General features: G+C 37.5%; 1 protein-coding gene across 1 annotated transcript in view; it reads left to right on the top strand.

Moving 5' to 3' along the window:
- The window catches only part of LOC128473688 (ephrin type-A receptor 7-like), a 90,629-nt gene that overhangs the window by 27,300 nt on the left and 45,324 nt on the right, over window positions 1-18,005 (top strand). Inside the window, exon 5 of the mRNA XM_053455939.1 lies at window positions 16,347-16,471. Within this exon, the coding sequence (XP_053311914.1) occupies window positions 16,347-16,471 (125 nt within the window). The remainder of the gene's footprint in view (window positions 1-16,346; window positions 16,472-18,005) is intronic.

Here is an 18,005-nt window from a genome sequence, read left to right as displayed (position 1 = left end):
GCATTTCATTAATGTTAGTTTGAAGATATTCCACTTATCTTTTGTGTTTCAATAGTGTTTACAATATGTTATATTAATTATAATGTGGATTATGTGTGAGATGTCCCTAGGCGAAGAACCATGGTGTCCCAGGTCTTATCATGTAAAGACATATGGGTAAATAGAAATATAACATTTAATGGCAGATAAGAGCCATTTTGCCTATCTAGTCTGCCCATTTTCCATGATGCATCTTCAAATTCCCTCACCGTACAAACCGTTTCCACTTCTGCTGGAGACACATTACTACTATGCCCTCAGTAAAGTAAAAGTTACATTACATCTAAGCATGTGACTCTCTCGTTTTAGATTATGACCGCCTGTTCTCCTTTGAGATGTACTTTGTTAAAACCCTTGTTTCTATGACATATCTCTCTTCTTCAAACCAAGCTATACATATTGAGATGCCTTAGTCATTCCTGATGGTGCCCTGAAGGTGAAATTACCCTTTCTGGAACTTAATGTGATGCCTGGCCAGATTTTGTTTGGAAGGTGGAAATGTAATTATTTCAAATTCTGTCATATATGCCAAATTATCTGGATAATTATAAGAACACTCCTATCCATGTGAAAATGGGCATTTGTGACATTTTGACACCAATCTACCTCTTTAATAAAAACCCTTGACAGTACATTGCCCTTCCACAATTTCTTGTAGTCGATTACCTCAGCCAATTAAATCAGAAGCCTCTAGGGACTGATGTGATTAACATGAGGTCAGGTAATATGCCTCTGTGGTAATAAAACTATTAATGGAACCGATATCTGTATTTGGCATTCACTTGTATACTGCATTATACTTGGATCAATCGAAGAACAAAAGCCTATCGTGTAGTTAGCACTTCTAATGTATTGACTTCGAACTATCCTCCTGCAACAATCTATAAGCTTTTCTGTCACCAAAGCTGTGAATTCATTATATGCTGAAAACTGTACTATAGTCACGACGCTTCTTTATGCAGCAGAGGCCCAAAGCATCAAAACATTGAACCCGACATACATTCGCAACCATATACCTATTTTGGATACTACCCATAGCTTCCCCAACTGTTTGAATATAGGCCACAGGGATTGTTTGTAAAAAAGAGATTGAGTCTTGAATTATTCATGAGTTTTTATTTTTTCCTACTGGAGATTAATGAGTATAGTAGTAATAAACACGGAATTTCACAGCCCCTTAAATTGACTTCCTGGGGACTTATTGTAACTTTGAAAAGCTGTGTTCTCACGTTAGGAACGGCTATCTTTGTGAATATAGATAGCAGAAGTAGGCCATTATAAAAGCTAATATGCTTCGTGTTCCAGTTTTTGTTTCGTAAAATACAGTTTATTTAGGAGATGAGAGAGATATACACACTGTTTAGCTCTTTAGGGAAATACTATGTATATAACCCCAGAGGTCTTTAATGCAGAGATACAATTGAGAATTCATTTAGCTAAAGATAAGGGATTTCAAAATAAATCTCCGGGGTTGTATTATATATATATATATATATATATATATATATATATATACACATATGAATACACACTGTGATGTTTAATGTAAGCAGGCAATATTTATGTGGATTTTTCAGTACATTTTATTCACCAGTGTTTCAATGCATTAATAGCACCTTTTTAAAAATTGCTGTGTGATAAAGGTTCCTTTTTCCCCCCATAGGGGTTTGCATACATTGATTTATGTCTTCATACAACGTGTTTGTCCGTAGGTCACCTTGGCAGTGTGGGGCAGCATTTATCAACATCTGAACTTTGATCTCCCGATCTTCCCAGTCAATTTGTTAATAATAAATTAAATACAGTTCAGAGTCTCACATATACTGTGATACATCGCAAATATTTACCTTTCAGATGGATTAAATAATCAAAGCGCATGCTACAGTATTCTTTCGGGAGCTGTCATTCACCAACCATTTAAATGTTTTTATCTGTAGGTAAAAAAAAATATTGTGCTTTTAAATAATACATGTTGCTAAAATATTTTATTACAATGTTAAAATGATGAGTGCTTGCAAAATCTAATCATCTGTATGTTATACGTTAGAAGCTTTCTGGATCACTTAGTCACGTTGTGGTTTCTAAACATAGTAGAATAGTATAGAACAAGGATGCTTTTTCTCTGACCTCTAATGTGGCCATTGCCTTGTCTGGATGACCACTAGTACGGCCACAAACATGTTCTATTGACTGCTAGTGTGTCCACAGCCATGTGCAGGTGACCACCAATTAGGCATTAGGTCTGCTCTGGTGGCTACACATGCATACATGCGCAGGCTGTGACTCTAAATAGGTCAGTGATGATAGTGTGTGGGCCAGTGGCCTGGCTCATTTATGGGACTTCATTTTAACTTAGGTCCAAGTCAGTTTGAGTATTCTTACTCAATAACAAGCAGATTGGAAAGACCTCTTCTTCCACATTTGTAATTCACCATGTGACTATCCAGTATGGTGTTTGTAGCACTGTTTGTTTTTTTAGATTGGTTAAAAAAGGATAAGATTTATTTTAGGTTAAGGCAAAGTCTGCGTCATCAACCTCATTACCTCCGAATTTAATTCTCAGTGACTTGCCTATATCCCTGTTGTATCACACTGCAGACTATAACAAGACTTAAATAATAAATGATCATCAAAAAGAAATGAAATAGACCAGAGGCGTCCAACCTGCGGCCCTCCAGCTGCTGCAGGACTACATCTCCCACCCTCCTCAGCCAGCCCCTTAGCTGAAAGAGCATTATGGGAGATGTAGTCCTGCAGCAGCTGGAGGGCCGCAGGTTGGACGTCCCTGAAATAGACACTGTGTCCAGGTCACATCGCGATGTATCTGTTTAAACCAAGACTTTGTTCACTGCTCTAATAAGGTTTAAATTTGGAAAGTAACGATGGATGCATTCTGAGCTAGAAATTTGACAGATTCATTTATTGCAATTCCAGCAATAAGCTAAACATGCTAAAAGCAAGCAGAATGCAGATTATTTAATGAACTACGGAATATATTTGTTGGATTTTTATATCTTCAGAGGTACGATAAAGTAATATAAGCAAAGTGGGAACGGAGAGTTAAAAAGCAGATAAGAATTACGCTTTGTTTTTTTGGGACTCTTGAGAAAATATCAAGGAAAAAAGTGATCATTTGGGAATATAACTAAGCATACACTGGTAAATATTTCTCTTTATAACCACCGTCTCTCAGTTTAATTATGAACAATTGTCATATACTGTAAGTGGGATTTAATTACAAACATAACATCGTGCAATTTATATGAGATTACAATGAGTTTTTTTACAATATGATCACATTTCTCTTTAACCTTCCAGTTATTGTAGCTTAACTAAGTTGTAACAGTAATCTGTTTATTTAGGTCACATTTTCCTACCTGTGCCCGTTCCCCTTTTGTTTTTTTGGGGTTTTTTTGCTTTTAGGGCATTTGTGCATGACTCCTTCTTTGGGACCCAAACCCCTCTTTCTCTATTTCCTCCCCTGATGTGCCTATATTCTAGGTGATCAGAATGCTTGCTAGGTATTTGTGTAGCACAATGTTCATATAGGAAATTAAGTTGCATAAATAAGCATCAACATATAACAATTAACATAAAAGTCTCAGTAAAGCCCTGCACCCTGGCCACACCGCTAACATCCCTCTTTGGCCACCATAAGAGATACCTGTATAATAAATACCTTTACTACCATCATCATACTGCACAACCAAGTAAGACTATTTTAGAAACAGTTATACAGCACATAAAACAAAGCAAGAATTCAGTGCATACCCAGTGAATACCATTCAAAAAGCATAAATATTGGGGATTATGTAATACTATATAGCCTGCCACTACGTCAAAGTACCCCAAGTTTGGTGAGTCCTATAACATTTTTTCATGGCTGTATTGCTTACCTAGTAGCTGAATCAGTTGGACTGTTTTGAATTTTATAACTGGGGAGGCAGGTTGGAAAATAGAAGGCAATAAAACCAAAATATTTTTCTCAATCATAGCTTTTATTTAAAAAAGAAATAGTTTACATGAATTAACATTTACTGGTAAAACTTTTTTCCTATAGGGTCGTCTTATATTCAGGCTTTTTCTTTTTTTCCTAAATTAATATTCAGATTTGGGTCGTCTTATAATCAGGGTCGTCTTATAACTGAGCAAATACGGGGTATATATATATATATATATATATATATATATATATATATATATATATATATATAGTATATATTGCATGTCTATATTAATAGGAGTATGATTTAATTACCTCTTGTGGCAGTTTGAAGAGTTCCATTTTAGAACGTAGTGTTTGAATTTTGAAAAGATTTTGATTTCATCAAAGAGATGAAAGACTCTGTATGACTATGCAGACCTTAAAGGAATTAAGAAAGGGATTTATGAGTTCTGAACAATTACATTCACTTAACATATTTATTCAATGTTTCCCTCCCAGAGAGCGTGCAAATCTCTCCTCTATTAGAGTGAATGTGACTTGCTATAATAGCAGTACTTTCAGGTTGCTATAATTAATTGCTCTCACATTTAGATATGGAATGTGAACCACAGGGAAAGCTAAAGCATGTACTTTATTCAACATTTCATTGTTTTGCTGTTAATCCCTTAAAGCAGCCATCCTTCCAAGTATCACTTTGCTTGAGCTTTGCAATTAGATTGTGCCACTATATTCATCATCCCCTAACCATACTAGGGAAATAAAAAGAGGGTCGACGAGATTAATGACCTCTGTAATGTACATTCTGTACTAAACTATGCTAACAACTATAATACTTTCTTATTTTTTTTTTTTAGTAACCTCATTTTACTTACTAGTATAAAATCCATTTGTATGTTTTCTTTCTTTTTGTTAAATAGATTTTTAACTTCGGCATGTCTGGTCAGACATGTTGGGGGTTCTAAATAAAATATGTTCCTCATGGAAGGTAGTCTTATTATCACTTCTCCAGCAGTCTATGGCAATAAAATAGCTCTGTGTATAAAAATGAATACACAATAACTCCAATATCTCTGAAAATATATTTTTTTAAATGCCTGTAAGAAATTTACAAATAAAATACACATTTTGATACACATTTGATGGTACTGTTTTTGCCATGATCACCAGTAGAGGCTTGCCCAGGCCTTTGGCCTTCAAGACCTGCTATGCTCAATCACAATGCATCCATGCATCCTTTGTCCATAGTATATCTATGTAATATCTTTTGCAATTTGATTGCTCTTCAAGGAAACATTGTTCCATTTCAGATTCATTTTTTTATTTTTATTTTTTTTAGCGGATTTGGGAAAGTCATTCTGAAAGCTTTTAGAGCATATGGTTGCTTTAACAAACCATGAAGAAATACAAAGGATTAATGTTTTCCACAACTGATTGTTTTCTAACTAGATTAGTCCTATATTAGTTCGTTTTAGTCCCTGATTTAAATGTCCATGCATGCATGTTGAAATATCTTACTCTACAAAACTATCTAGTCTTTAAAGTAAAATTTTAGTTTAAAAGATCAAATGTCATAGTAAGTACCTTTATTTATTTTTTAAATCAGAACAGGAAAATATTACACATGAAAATAATAATCATTTTTGTCTTTGCAGTGTCTCAAAGAGTTAATTACTTAACTTCTTTACTACTTTAACCTCTTTAGTAGTTTAACTACTTACTCCAGGTACAAGAAAATGGCAGAACAATAATTTTTATAAACTTAAACTTGAATTTTAAGATAAACTCTGAAATACGAAGCCACTGTTTTAATACTTAAAAGGAGATTGCATTTTTCCCCCTTTTTTTTTTAAACCTGCTTGTTTTCTGTAAAAATGTCACAGTTTTGTAGTTGTCAGACTTTGAAAAATAACAACCCATAATTGCATTTAAAATATGACAAGATTACCATTAGAAAATTGGTTTTGACAAATGGCAGTAACATTTCCTGGAACTGTCGCCAAGGCTTAATGCAAGCACTATTTTCCCACATGTGCAAATGACCCATTAATAGCCAGAATCAGATAAAAACTAGACCACACAGCTGAATAGCTCTAGCCTTGAAGAGGTTAAATAACGTTGACCAGATGTGCACCTGTATTCACGCTTATTGTTGCTTGACAATGGCCGCGCATATAGATTTTTCGATATGTGAGAGGTTACATTTGTTTGCTCTCCGGATTAATCTTGATTATGAATGTCTCTAAGCAAACATCTCTTCTCTCTTTTTTAAAGAAGAAGCTGAAATGAAGCCAGCTGTGTGTCAGCAAGATCAAACAGAGCGGTTTCAAAGAGCACCAAACATAACCTTTCTACTAATTGCATGCACTCAAAGAATATATTACAGCGATTTCGGAAGAGGCTGGGAACAACGTTCCTGTAATCAGATTCTCCTTAAAAAGGCAGTTTACCTGTTTATCCAGTGATGCAGCAGTGTTAACTAATCACCCCAAATGTGGCATGCATGAAATATGTGAACATGTGGTTCTAGCCGTTTAGTAACCCGATGAGCACCTTGAGTAGTGAGAGTTTCATGCTTCAAATTAGGGCATGTTCTGCAAGATCTTTAAATTAGAGGTCTCAAGAAAGGCACACAAAACATTAACACACTGAAATCTTGGACAGATTTATTTAGCGTTGATGTTAGTCATTATACTTGGTTAAGAAGTGTTCCATTCTGCTGGCTCGCCATATTATACCTGAGGAATAGACCTGAGAGGTCTTGAAAGCTTGCATTCTAAATCTACTCAGCCAATAAAGGTACCAACTTGACTCTACTTGTCTCTTGTTTTTCTACAGCTAACACGTTACCAACTCTCACCTTTTGTCATTTTGGTGGGGAGGGTGTTTGATGCGTGATTGAGGGAATGAATCTGTGAATGAATGAGTATATGAATGAATGAATGAGTGTGTGTGTGATAGCATGGATGTGTAAGTGCTGGAACCTAGGCATGATGGGACTGTGATTAGCAATCACACTCCTATCGTGCCAAATCAGCCAGTACATGCTGAAACCTAGCTAGCTGCCCCCCTTGTGTATTGATGCTGCCAGCAGTATGGGGTCTGCACATCACTTACAGCCACCCTGTACCAGCATGTACTAGATGCCTGGGTATGATATCATGCCAAGTCATATTGCTAATTGTTTTTTGTCCAATTGTGGTGTGTTACCTACTTTTATTAAAAATGTGAGTTTTTATTATTATTTTTAAAGGTGGGGGGTCATTTTTGGTTTTGGCTCAGTGAACCGTGAATGTTTTGGTCCAGAATTTTCATTTTGGTGCATCCCTAGAATAAATAAAGCTATTTCATTTTTAATGATCCTGAGTCCTGAATTTGTAGTCACAACACTTTCTAGGTCCAGAAATCAGTGAGAGGAAAAGTAAACGTTTTGTGTCATTTACTTTATTTTAATCTGCATATTTTATTAAAGGCCATATTTTCTCACAGTGAAAAATGAGTGCGGCCCGCACACGTATACAATTCTGATGAAGTGGCCCACTGCAGAAAAAACTTGGACACCCCTGGGGTAGACAGTGAGAAGGGGAGTAGGGAGAGGGTAGCTAGTGAGAAGGGGGGTAGGGAGAGGGTAGCTGGTGAGAAGGGGGGTAGGGAGAGTGTAGCTAGTGTGAAGGGGCGGTAGGGAGAGGGTAACTAGTGAGAAGGGGGCGATAGGGAGAGGGTAGCTAGTGAGAAGGGAGGGTAGGGAGAGGGTAGCTAATGAGAAGGGGGCGATAGGGAGAGGGTAGATAGTGTGAGAAGGGAGGGTAGGGAGGGGGTAGATAGTGTAAGAAGGGGGAGAGGTGTGAGAGATGGAGAGAAAGTGGGGATCTGATGGTGATCTGCTGTCCCCCCCAGATTTTTAGGGGTTCTTACGCCCATGAGTTCAGCAAAGGCTGCCTTATGAATCAATGTTTGGAATAGGTAGGTTTCTGCATAATTAAAGGGACACTTCAGCCATAATATGCACTTTAATGCATATGATAGCTGTGTGGTCCATTCAAAATTTGTGCTGTCCCCCTTACAAATGCAGAATCCTTAATCAGATACATGCTATCTATTTTTTATTCTGAGTTTATTACTTTTTATTTATTCATTATGCAAATGATGGTAGTAGCACAAAAAAACAGACAAACCTGTATTTATACTAACAGAAAATGAGACCACAAGTTTTGACAGATTCAAATAAATGTTTTGGGTATTCATTTGCCTTTGTCATACAGATATGTGCCTACTTAACATAGTATGACCTGGTGTCCTAAGCATCTGTCTAGCAAATGTAAAGCATTCTCATCACAGTAATGAAAAAGCGCATCCTCCTGGTCTTTCAATTAAGCAGAGACGTGAAATCCTGTTAGAGAGATGGGAGGCAAGGTAATGACAATGCATTGTTGATTGGACAGCGGTACATAGTCTCACAGTTCAGAATGTATTTTACCCTTCCATTGCTTTGCTTGTTCTGAATACTAATTGGATAATGTGGGGTTTTCAATTTGTAAAACGCATCAAGTGACATGTGGGCCTTGTCCTGTCTCTGGAGAGAGATTGATTCATTTGTGTATCCAGAGCCTGTTCTCAATGGCTGGCAGGGCTTCTTTACTTGCCTTGGTATGTTTCTCATATGAAAAAAGTGGAAGCTCTCACTTTTTTAATATTTACACACCAAAATGCTCTAAATGCATTGAGAGTTGGTCGGTTTGAGACGTTAAATAAAGGAGAACATTTGGTAGCTAAACTGGATAAGAGAAATATTACTAAATATTACCGAGAAACAATGTGAGTCATAATTCCTATTAATTATTTCTGTAGAGAAAAAGTGAAACTAATATAAAAACGCTATTAAACAAAATATAAGACACTGTTTCTTAAAGTCTTGAAATACATCTGATGGATCATTGGGTACTTCAAAATAGTTTTTTTTTTTCCAAAAGTTAATAACTTTAGATAGAAGCAGTTTACAAAGAAACATTTGATATTGAGAAGATACTTTGACATTTCATATAATAGAGGTTAAAGAACATACCTTAAATTAGAAGTGATGGCCTTCCAGTCTTTTATGTGAACGCCAATACACATATTTATTAAGGCATTGAAACCCACAAAGCACTATTTTCATTTTTGCCAATAATTGGATGCTATTCCAAGCGTCCATCTAATGGAGCAATTCAAGGTATTATACATACATTTTTGATTTAAAGTGAGTTTAATTTTGCCCAAATTTATTTTTCACACCTGTGTCCTAGATAATATGTGTTTGCAGTGGGAGCAGTCATCTTAACTTTGTGTTTAAGAATCTACATGATCATTCCTTTGGTAGTTTGTTCCACTAGGTTGTTAGTCAACTGTCCTTGTTCACTGGCAGTTGGTTCTGGCACCATCTTTAAGTACACAAGGAAAACAGACGAGGTAACATTAGTACAGAAAAATTATTGATATGCTAGTTCTGTCACATACTGGCTCGGATCTCAGCTCTAGTGTGGTTTTTGATTGGCATACACAAATACAAGTTACAGGTAATTGTTATTAACAAATTTAGTTATGCTAAAATATGTGAAGGTCGCCTCAATCCCTCCCAGCTTTTCCTTACTAAGTGGGACAATGCTTCTTTTGATCCCAACCACCGTGTCCCTATTTTCTAACACAATCTCCCTATTCTTTAGGAGTTCAGTATGTTTGATAAACATACATCTATCATAATGTATGAAATCAGAACTCAATTATGTTTAGTTATGTTATACAGCCAATAAACCCAGTTTTGTAGTTGTGCATATAAGTAAGGCATATGGTAACAAATACCTTGCACATGTTCAGTGTAACCGGTTGTTGGTATGATACCAGAGATGTAGAAAGACAGTTTGTGCAGGACGAGAGTGTCTATAGCAGACACAATGTAAGAGCCCCGTTCCCAGCAGACAGTATACAATGTACCCTGTACATTGTAAAAAACCCTCCCAGCACAGGTACTACTACTAAATAATGCTTTTGGAGTTGCCCCCTGTGTGTAGTTAACTTCTGTTGCTGAAGGTGCGTGTACAGGCTTGGGCTGGTCATCTGACCATGCATATAATGCCACCATCTCCGCTTACATCATCATCTGTCTGCTGTCCTTCAAGTGCCAGGGCCACCTCATCTTTGCCAGTACAGTCCTGTGCATGGCGTTAACCTCTTTAAAGTTGGGGTGCAAAACCTGCATATGTTTGTAGTTAACCTTATCAGTGCTGTAGTGTAGAACTTCCATGTGTCTAGTTAACGTCTTCAGTGTTGAGGTACAATACCGTGATGGCAAAATGTAAACAACGTACCAAATGAGTTTTGTCTGCTAATAGATAATTAAAATATTTAGTAGCAGCAGATGTCAAGCTGTCCTTGCCCAGCACAAGACTGACTTATACTCATCAAGTTTTTTGGGGTAACTGCTAGCACCCCCCGTGATTCAGCTACCCCAGGTAGTCGCCTGACTCAATGGCACTAATACTAGCTTTGATGGTATTTTATCACAGAGCTTTCCTCTGGTTCATCAATATGCTGTTTTTGCACAAAGCAGGGAAATATGTTCTATTTCTGGAAATCCTAGCAAAACAGAATGAGAAAAAATGACTTCTAAATGTGCTGTACCATTCTATGCGCTCTATCCATTTTCTCTGGATGTAATGTTCCACCTAAGTAAGTAACACTATACACTTGCTGTGATTTCAGTCTAATTTCAGTCACAGAGAGGGAGACCTATCCACAACAGCATTTAAAAGTTGATGTACACAATAAATACAATTCAGCCTTTTACTGCACTTTTTTAAATAGATGGTTGTTCTACACAAGTGACAGTTGACTTTTACATAGTCCCTCCAACATCCCCTTTACCTGTCAAAGCTAATTTATCGGAACTCTAGTTGGCTGGTTTTACTTGACTTTGGTACAGATGCTGGTGTTTCAGGGCAAACCCTGATAGCTGGAGAATTTATAGCTAATGCAATCTAGTTCATAAAATACACAAAAAGCTACAAGCCATACAGATCAATTTGTAAATGCAAGAATGAGATTGGTGTTTGTGGGTATGTACCCGAGGCCTTGTGTATAGTAAAAAGCCTGTTAGTGATTCCATTCCGTGTTCTAGTGGCATCTTAGCCATAGGTGAATTGTCAACCTGTGATCCAGAAGAATTTCTGGCGCAGAGAAAAATGCCAGCGGAATGATAAACTGAGACATGGAACTTGATATATCCCATTATAATAAGTGCACGGCTTCATTTTCTGCTTGCCTGCCTGTTAATCAAGTCTCAAATTTGACGTGGATCGTTAGCCAGTAAGGTTTAAATCACCCAAGAAATAAAAAGCCATTTTAACAGGGAAAAAATGACGGGCACAGATGCTGATACAGCCAGCTGAAATATAATTAACTCTTTGCTGGAATAAGTGCAGCGCTCTTATATGAATTACATGGCCCTTCGAAAATGTTGAAGTCTTTCGTAAATGCCAAAAAAAAAAAACGTGTGCCTTATATTGAAGGCAGTTTCAGACCTTAAAGTGTTGAAATTTAAAAGCTAAATTTAACATGATCAATTAAATTATTATGCAGTCTTTAGCAACAAAAACAATTCTTGTCTATTTTTTTCACAGGTTCACATAATATTCAGGCCTCTTCATATTATATACACGCACTGCAGTAGGCACAAATGCTACTGCACCTACTCTGCTGAACTTGAATGAAGCAATATAAACATGATTCCTGTTACTATTAATTGCCCAAGCTTGTCCCAGTAATAATTTACAATTTAATAATTTATAATTTGTCTTACTCAATATCTTTGCTGGGAACACCTAATTGTCACGTCACACAAAAGCAGGTACTGATACGTTAGCCACAGAAACTAGAATTGGCAACTTGGCAGCTGTCCAGAATGAGCACAGAGAAATATATGGGTCATGTTAGAAGGAGAAGTATAAAACGTGTTTGCCTTGAGCTAGTTTCTAACCATTCACAAGATTAACTGTGGGTGAATCCTTTTGAATTTAAAATATTTTTATTTTATTTTCACATTACAGTTATCATGTATGACATCATAAACAATACAAGTAGAAATCTTTTTCCCCTTTTTCTTTTTTTATAAAACAATAAAATAGCATAGGTATGATGTATCTGGAGTCAGTGTTATTGTGAATGAAGAGTATTCTTATGTGTATGTACATGTCTTGATCTTGTGTCAGGATATACATTCAGATGTCCATCATTTCTGCCTTGCATTCTGACATCTAATTCCTATGGCGTCAATCATTCTGAGACAGTTATTGTTACCGTCTTGTCTTGAAGAGAAGTATGAGTGGAGGAATGGGTCACATCACTATTGGATTATTTCAGAAATTGTCATTATCCATCCATCCATCCATTGTGTGAATAAAGACAAGGTTTCCTATAGGTCATGCAGTATTCTTGGGTGACAACAATCAAACCAACTAAATAAACCAGTTAACAATTGGGTCAGCAAGTGCTCCCATATTGTGTAGTTGCCTTTAGGTACATGAGTGCTAAAGGTAGAATTTTCCTTTAAGTGATGATGTTATACTGGTCAAGTCAGTCCCCTATCACCCTGGTCAGATCTCGAATACTAAGTGGTTCATGATAAAAATCTGCTTCCCCTCTGTCCTATTTATTCCCCTTTCCACTGATCCTATGTTGTTACAATAGGTGTTTTTTTCCTGTAGAAGGTGCAAACTTTACCATGAGGTGCTTCGGAAAGCAATCTTTCTCAGGTTCCGTAAAGAAATGTCTTTTTAAATAATTCCCCCATATACTAAAAAAGTATTTTTTGCTTTTTCTATCGTGGATGTAGTTTCCGCTCAATTCTTCTTGAACAGTTGGCACCGTTTAGACTTGAAAATGGACAATGTTGGTGCATCAGTGCACATCCAGCATTGTACAACACTTTTGCGGGACACCTCTGTGATTGTATGTGACACCTTCTGTGATATATTTTTTGTTGGATTTTAAATAGAGCTGCTTCTGTGGTAAGGAGGCTATATTGTTGGAAGTAATGTTGTGTATTTGTTAACAGAAGGTCTGGACTAACTGACATTGCCATACACAATCAAATGAGTTGGCACATAAGGATGCACATTTTGGACAATTACCGTATTTGCTCGATTATAAGACGACCCCGATTATAAGACGACCCCCCAAAATCAAAATATTAATTTAGGAAAAAAACAAAAAGCCTGAATATAAGACGACCCTATAGGAAAAAAAGTTTTACCAGTAAATATTAATTCATGTAAATATATTTTTTAAATTTCCTTTTATTTGCCAACCTGCCCCCCCCAGTTATGCCACTCTGCCCCCTGAAATGCTTTATACCCCCCCTATTTGCCACTCTGCCCCATGATATGCCTTATACCCCTATATGCCACTCTGGCATATAGGGGGTTAAAAGGCATATCATGGGGCTGAGTGGCATATAGGGGGTTAAAATGCATTTCTGGAGGTATATATGCATATCATGGGGCTGAGTGGCATATATGGGGTTAAAATGCATTTCTGGAGGTCCAGAAATGCATTTTAACCCCCTATATGCCACTCAGCCCCATGATATGCCTTTTAACCCAGCATGTACTGGCTGCCTTGGCTTGATAGGAGTGTGATTGCTGCTAACAGCAATCACACTCCTATCAAGCCAAGGCAGCCAGTACATGCTGGAACCTGGGGATGATAGTAGTGGGATTACAGCCTCCCTATGCCATGCTACAACCCCCACCCCCCTTACACATCCATGCTATCACACACAAACACACATTCACAAACATTTAAATACTCATTCATTCCATTAATCACACATACTTCACACATTAATCACACATACTTACCCAAAAACCCTCCCCCACCCCCTTACCTGAACTGCAGATCTCTCACTCGAAGACTTCTGCAGGGGACCGGCTGTACCAGCAACTTCTCTGGCCCCGCCCCCAGAGGAGGGAGGGGGAGATAGAGTTCTGTGAGGAAGCTACAAGCTTCCTGTCCTCCTGCTTCTAACGGAAGAGACGCTGCTCGCGACCGGTAAGCAGCATGGCCCCAGCCATTTTTTTGGGGTCTGATTAGAAGACGACCCCGATTATAAGACGAGGGGTATTTTTCAGAGCATTTGCTCTGGAAAAAACCTCGTCTTATAATCGAGCAAATACGGTATTACATTTTTTATGTAATCTTTCTAGTATAAGGTATGCTATATGGACAAAAGTGCTGGTACATCTGACTATTACACAAACAGGGACTTTTATGTCGTTTCATTCTAAACACGTAGACATTAATATGCAGTTGGTGCCCCCTATAGCTATAACAGATTTTACTCTTGTGGAAAGACTTTCCACACAATTTTGGAGTGTTTCTGTGGGATTTTTTGCCCTTTTGTCTGGTAGAGCATTTGTGAGGTCAGCCACTAATGTTGGATATGAAGGCCTGCCTCACAATCTCCATTCCAATTCATCCCAAAGGTGTTCGATGTGGTTGAGGTCAGGGCTCTGTGGAGGCCAGTCAGGTTCTTTTATATCAAACTTTCATCCACCCATGTCTTTATGGTCCTGTTTTTTGCGCTGGGGCACAGTTATGCTGGAATAGAAAAAGGCCTTGCCCAAACTGTTCCCAAAATTGTCCAAAATGTCTTGGTACAATAAAGTGCACAAAGCAAGGTCCATGAAGACATGGGTGAGTGGTGTGGAAGAACCTATACTGCCACAATGTGAATAACAGATGGTTTACTAATCAAGCAATGTAAAGGAGATTTTCAGTTTCAGCTTGCCAACCCCCTGGAGGAAGGGCTTGATTGGGCATCAAGGCATCCGTTATATACCACATGTTATGTGGCCCTTTGATTGTAGGGCAGAAGCCTAGCTGCAGAGTGCAAGCTGCAGTGAAGGAGTACACACAGAGTACTTTAATATGCATTATTCTTTAGAGGGGTGTCAGGGACATTAGACTGTCACTTTACGTTAGAAAAGTCCCAATTACATTGACTCAATGGGTGAATTTAGTAATACTTAATGCTGTGAAGGTGCCAATACCTCTTTAAATGTTATGATTACCGAATGCAGAGGAAAAACAATAGCTGCTGTGAAATAAATATCTTTTGCTGAGCCTCCATAAATGCAAAAGGAAAATCATGCCATTATAGAGGATATTTAATATCCCTTTTGCAGTCTGTCATGTGCTGACATGTTTGCTCAGTAAATCCCATTATCTTATTACATAAAATGAAGGTTTTCTAATATGAAATCTTGTATGCCGTGGTAGAACCAACAGCTTATTTCCTTCTATCTGTTGACAAATGGAGCTTCCACACATCCCATTCAGAAAGTAAAGTAGGTTTATGTTAATGAAACCATGAGACGTGAGCACTAGTGAGAAATTTATTAGGGGAAGACAATTTTCTTCAAACTTGCTAAAATGTACACCACAGTGCCTTAGCTATGTTATGAAATAAAATTGCCGGTATATAAGTCAATTTCTACACCCCACTGACAAATTACATGGAAGATGGATGATGGAAACATAAATAGCTTTTTTCTATAAATGTGTTTTGGGGTATACACTGGATTTGCCCAAACTAGAAAAAAATACAATAGATGCAGACATTAATCCTCATAAGATAGCATTTTAAAACAGTCATTGGCTTTAAAATGATGGTGTTATTTGTTTTTCTTTGGCTTTTCTAAAAGAGTTCATCGAGCTGATTTGTGCTTCTCGGTGTGTGTGACCCTATGTATAGGAAAAAACTGGAATGGCTCTGTAGTGTGTGATGTCTCCAGACAAAAATTCATAATAGATTCATAATACTCTATGGATTGAGAAGGACTGAACCATTAGTCAGTCCTTCTCTGATCAATGCGGTCAGTGGTTACCAAACTTATCAGCACCTAGCCTAAGTTTCAAATGCCCATTAGCCTAATGGTAAGCCAACACATATTGTTGACCAAAGGATGAACAAAGCATTTTTTTTGTCTAGGTAAAATATTTTTCCTGACTATATATTCCATAAATCAGACATTTCTTTATGGGGTATAGTCTAATTGCTGGAAAAACACAGAACATTTTTAGAGGACGCTAAGTCTGTGTACTAGACTTCTAACTATTTTTAGAAGGCTGGGGGAAACAATTTGCCTTTTGCAATGCCCTTTTCCTGTTGGGTACTGTTCAATAAATGCTTGGGAAATAGTTGTAAGACAGAGTGCAAGAAAAGTATTCTTCCCCAAACTTTTTCCAAATGCTTAACCATGTACTCCTTTTTGGCTTATTTGACATACACATACAGTGTAAAATGTTATTAATATTCTTCTCTTTTTTCCAGCGCTCTCTTTGATCACTGACGTCCGTGCGGATAAAGTGGATCAGAAAAGTATTACATTGTCCTGGCAGGAGCCATCTTACCCATTCATCAACAACACTGAATACGAGATCAAGTACTATGAAAAGGTATTTTAAGCCTTGTTAGCTTAGAAACCTCTGGCACAGAGGGTTGTAGAGGTATTTTGTAGAAAAGGCTTTAGCGGAAACAACTTAATGGAAAGCATATATACATTTTCATGTTGTGATACTGCATTACAGACTGCAAAATTTAATAAGTACTGTAATTGCAGGGATTGCAGTCACCCAGTATTCCTAAATCAGGTTTACTTTCCAAGATGTTGTCATGGAGACCATAAATATTCTTTTATTTTGCTGGATAAGCCATAGTTATTGAAATTGGATATTATACAGTCATGCAATTAATAACACAACTTCCTCCTACACATATAATTACAGCTGTTGTCAAGGTTTGATTCATATGAAAGCTATGCTTTTTAATCAGGTGTAGCAGTTCACATTTGGAGTCTCAAGGCGTTGGATCTAATGTCATGGTGGAACACATTCAGAAATGAAAAAGGGTAGCAAAGGTGAAAGGAATCTGTACTGTAGAAAATATGGCTCTCAATAGACTTTATAGTCATTGAATTACTGCAAGAACAAAAGGTCACACTCGAAAAGCTGTGCAAAAGTAAACAGAATGAATAAATTCCAGACATTGCAATATATGCACAATAGATTTACATGTGACATCATTTATATGGTGTGGTACAGTCCTACACCAAAGCAAAAGGTCATCACAAATATAATTCTTGTGATAAGAATACAGCACTTAATTTGTGAACAAAAAAACCCCACCAAAAGTTTATTAGTATATGTGAAAAAAAATATTTTCAATCATAGTTACCAACCATATACAAAGCAGGAATAGAGACCTTTAAGGATGGGCAACAACCAGTATGAAACAAAGCAGCTAGTCCTGAAAATCAGAAACACCCTAGAAAATAAGGAGAACCTATAAAAGCAAAACCACACTGAAGAGACAGCGCTTAGAAGAATATAAATATAAATATTTTAATAAATATATATATAAAAAAAAACACGTACACAACACAATAATACAAAGAAAAAATAATGATTACAAATAGATTGAAAGCATATGTACAAATGTGTCACAAGTGTCACGAACGGGGTCTATACAGATGACTGTAATGACCCAGAGCGCCCAATGATGGAATTCAGGAGTTATTGCACAGTAGTGGAGTTGGACAGGGCCTGGTTCAGGGCGACTGCACCTAGGGTTGTGCGGCCACATACTGTCCAGAACAAAACAAAATGATATCCTGCAGGCACCCTGGAGCAGGCATGAGACATAGCTCAACAGAGAAATGTGCAGGCTGGGAGTAGGGAAGCTAAGCAGAGTAACACCAGAAACATAGCAAGCAAGGGTGAACAAGGGGGACAGAGTGAGGAACAGGGAGACAGAGCAAGGAACACAGGGGATGGAGTGAGGAGCCGAGACCCTCAGACGCTTCTCCTTTAAGCAAGGATAGGATATCTTAACTGGGACATGGGGAGAGGAGAGAGGAACCGAAATCCTCAGATGACTCAGGGAAAAGAGGGGAAAGGTACATAAAAGACAGACACACATGAATACAGGACT

The sequence above is a fragment of the Spea bombifrons genome, chromosome 2 (genome assembly GCF_027358695.1).
Source record: "Spea bombifrons isolate aSpeBom1 chromosome 2, aSpeBom1.2.pri, whole genome shotgun sequence".
Classification (NCBI taxonomy): Eukaryota; Metazoa; Chordata; class Amphibia; order Anura; family Pelobatidae; genus Spea; species Spea bombifrons.
This window is presented reverse-complemented; position numbering and strand designations above follow the sequence as displayed.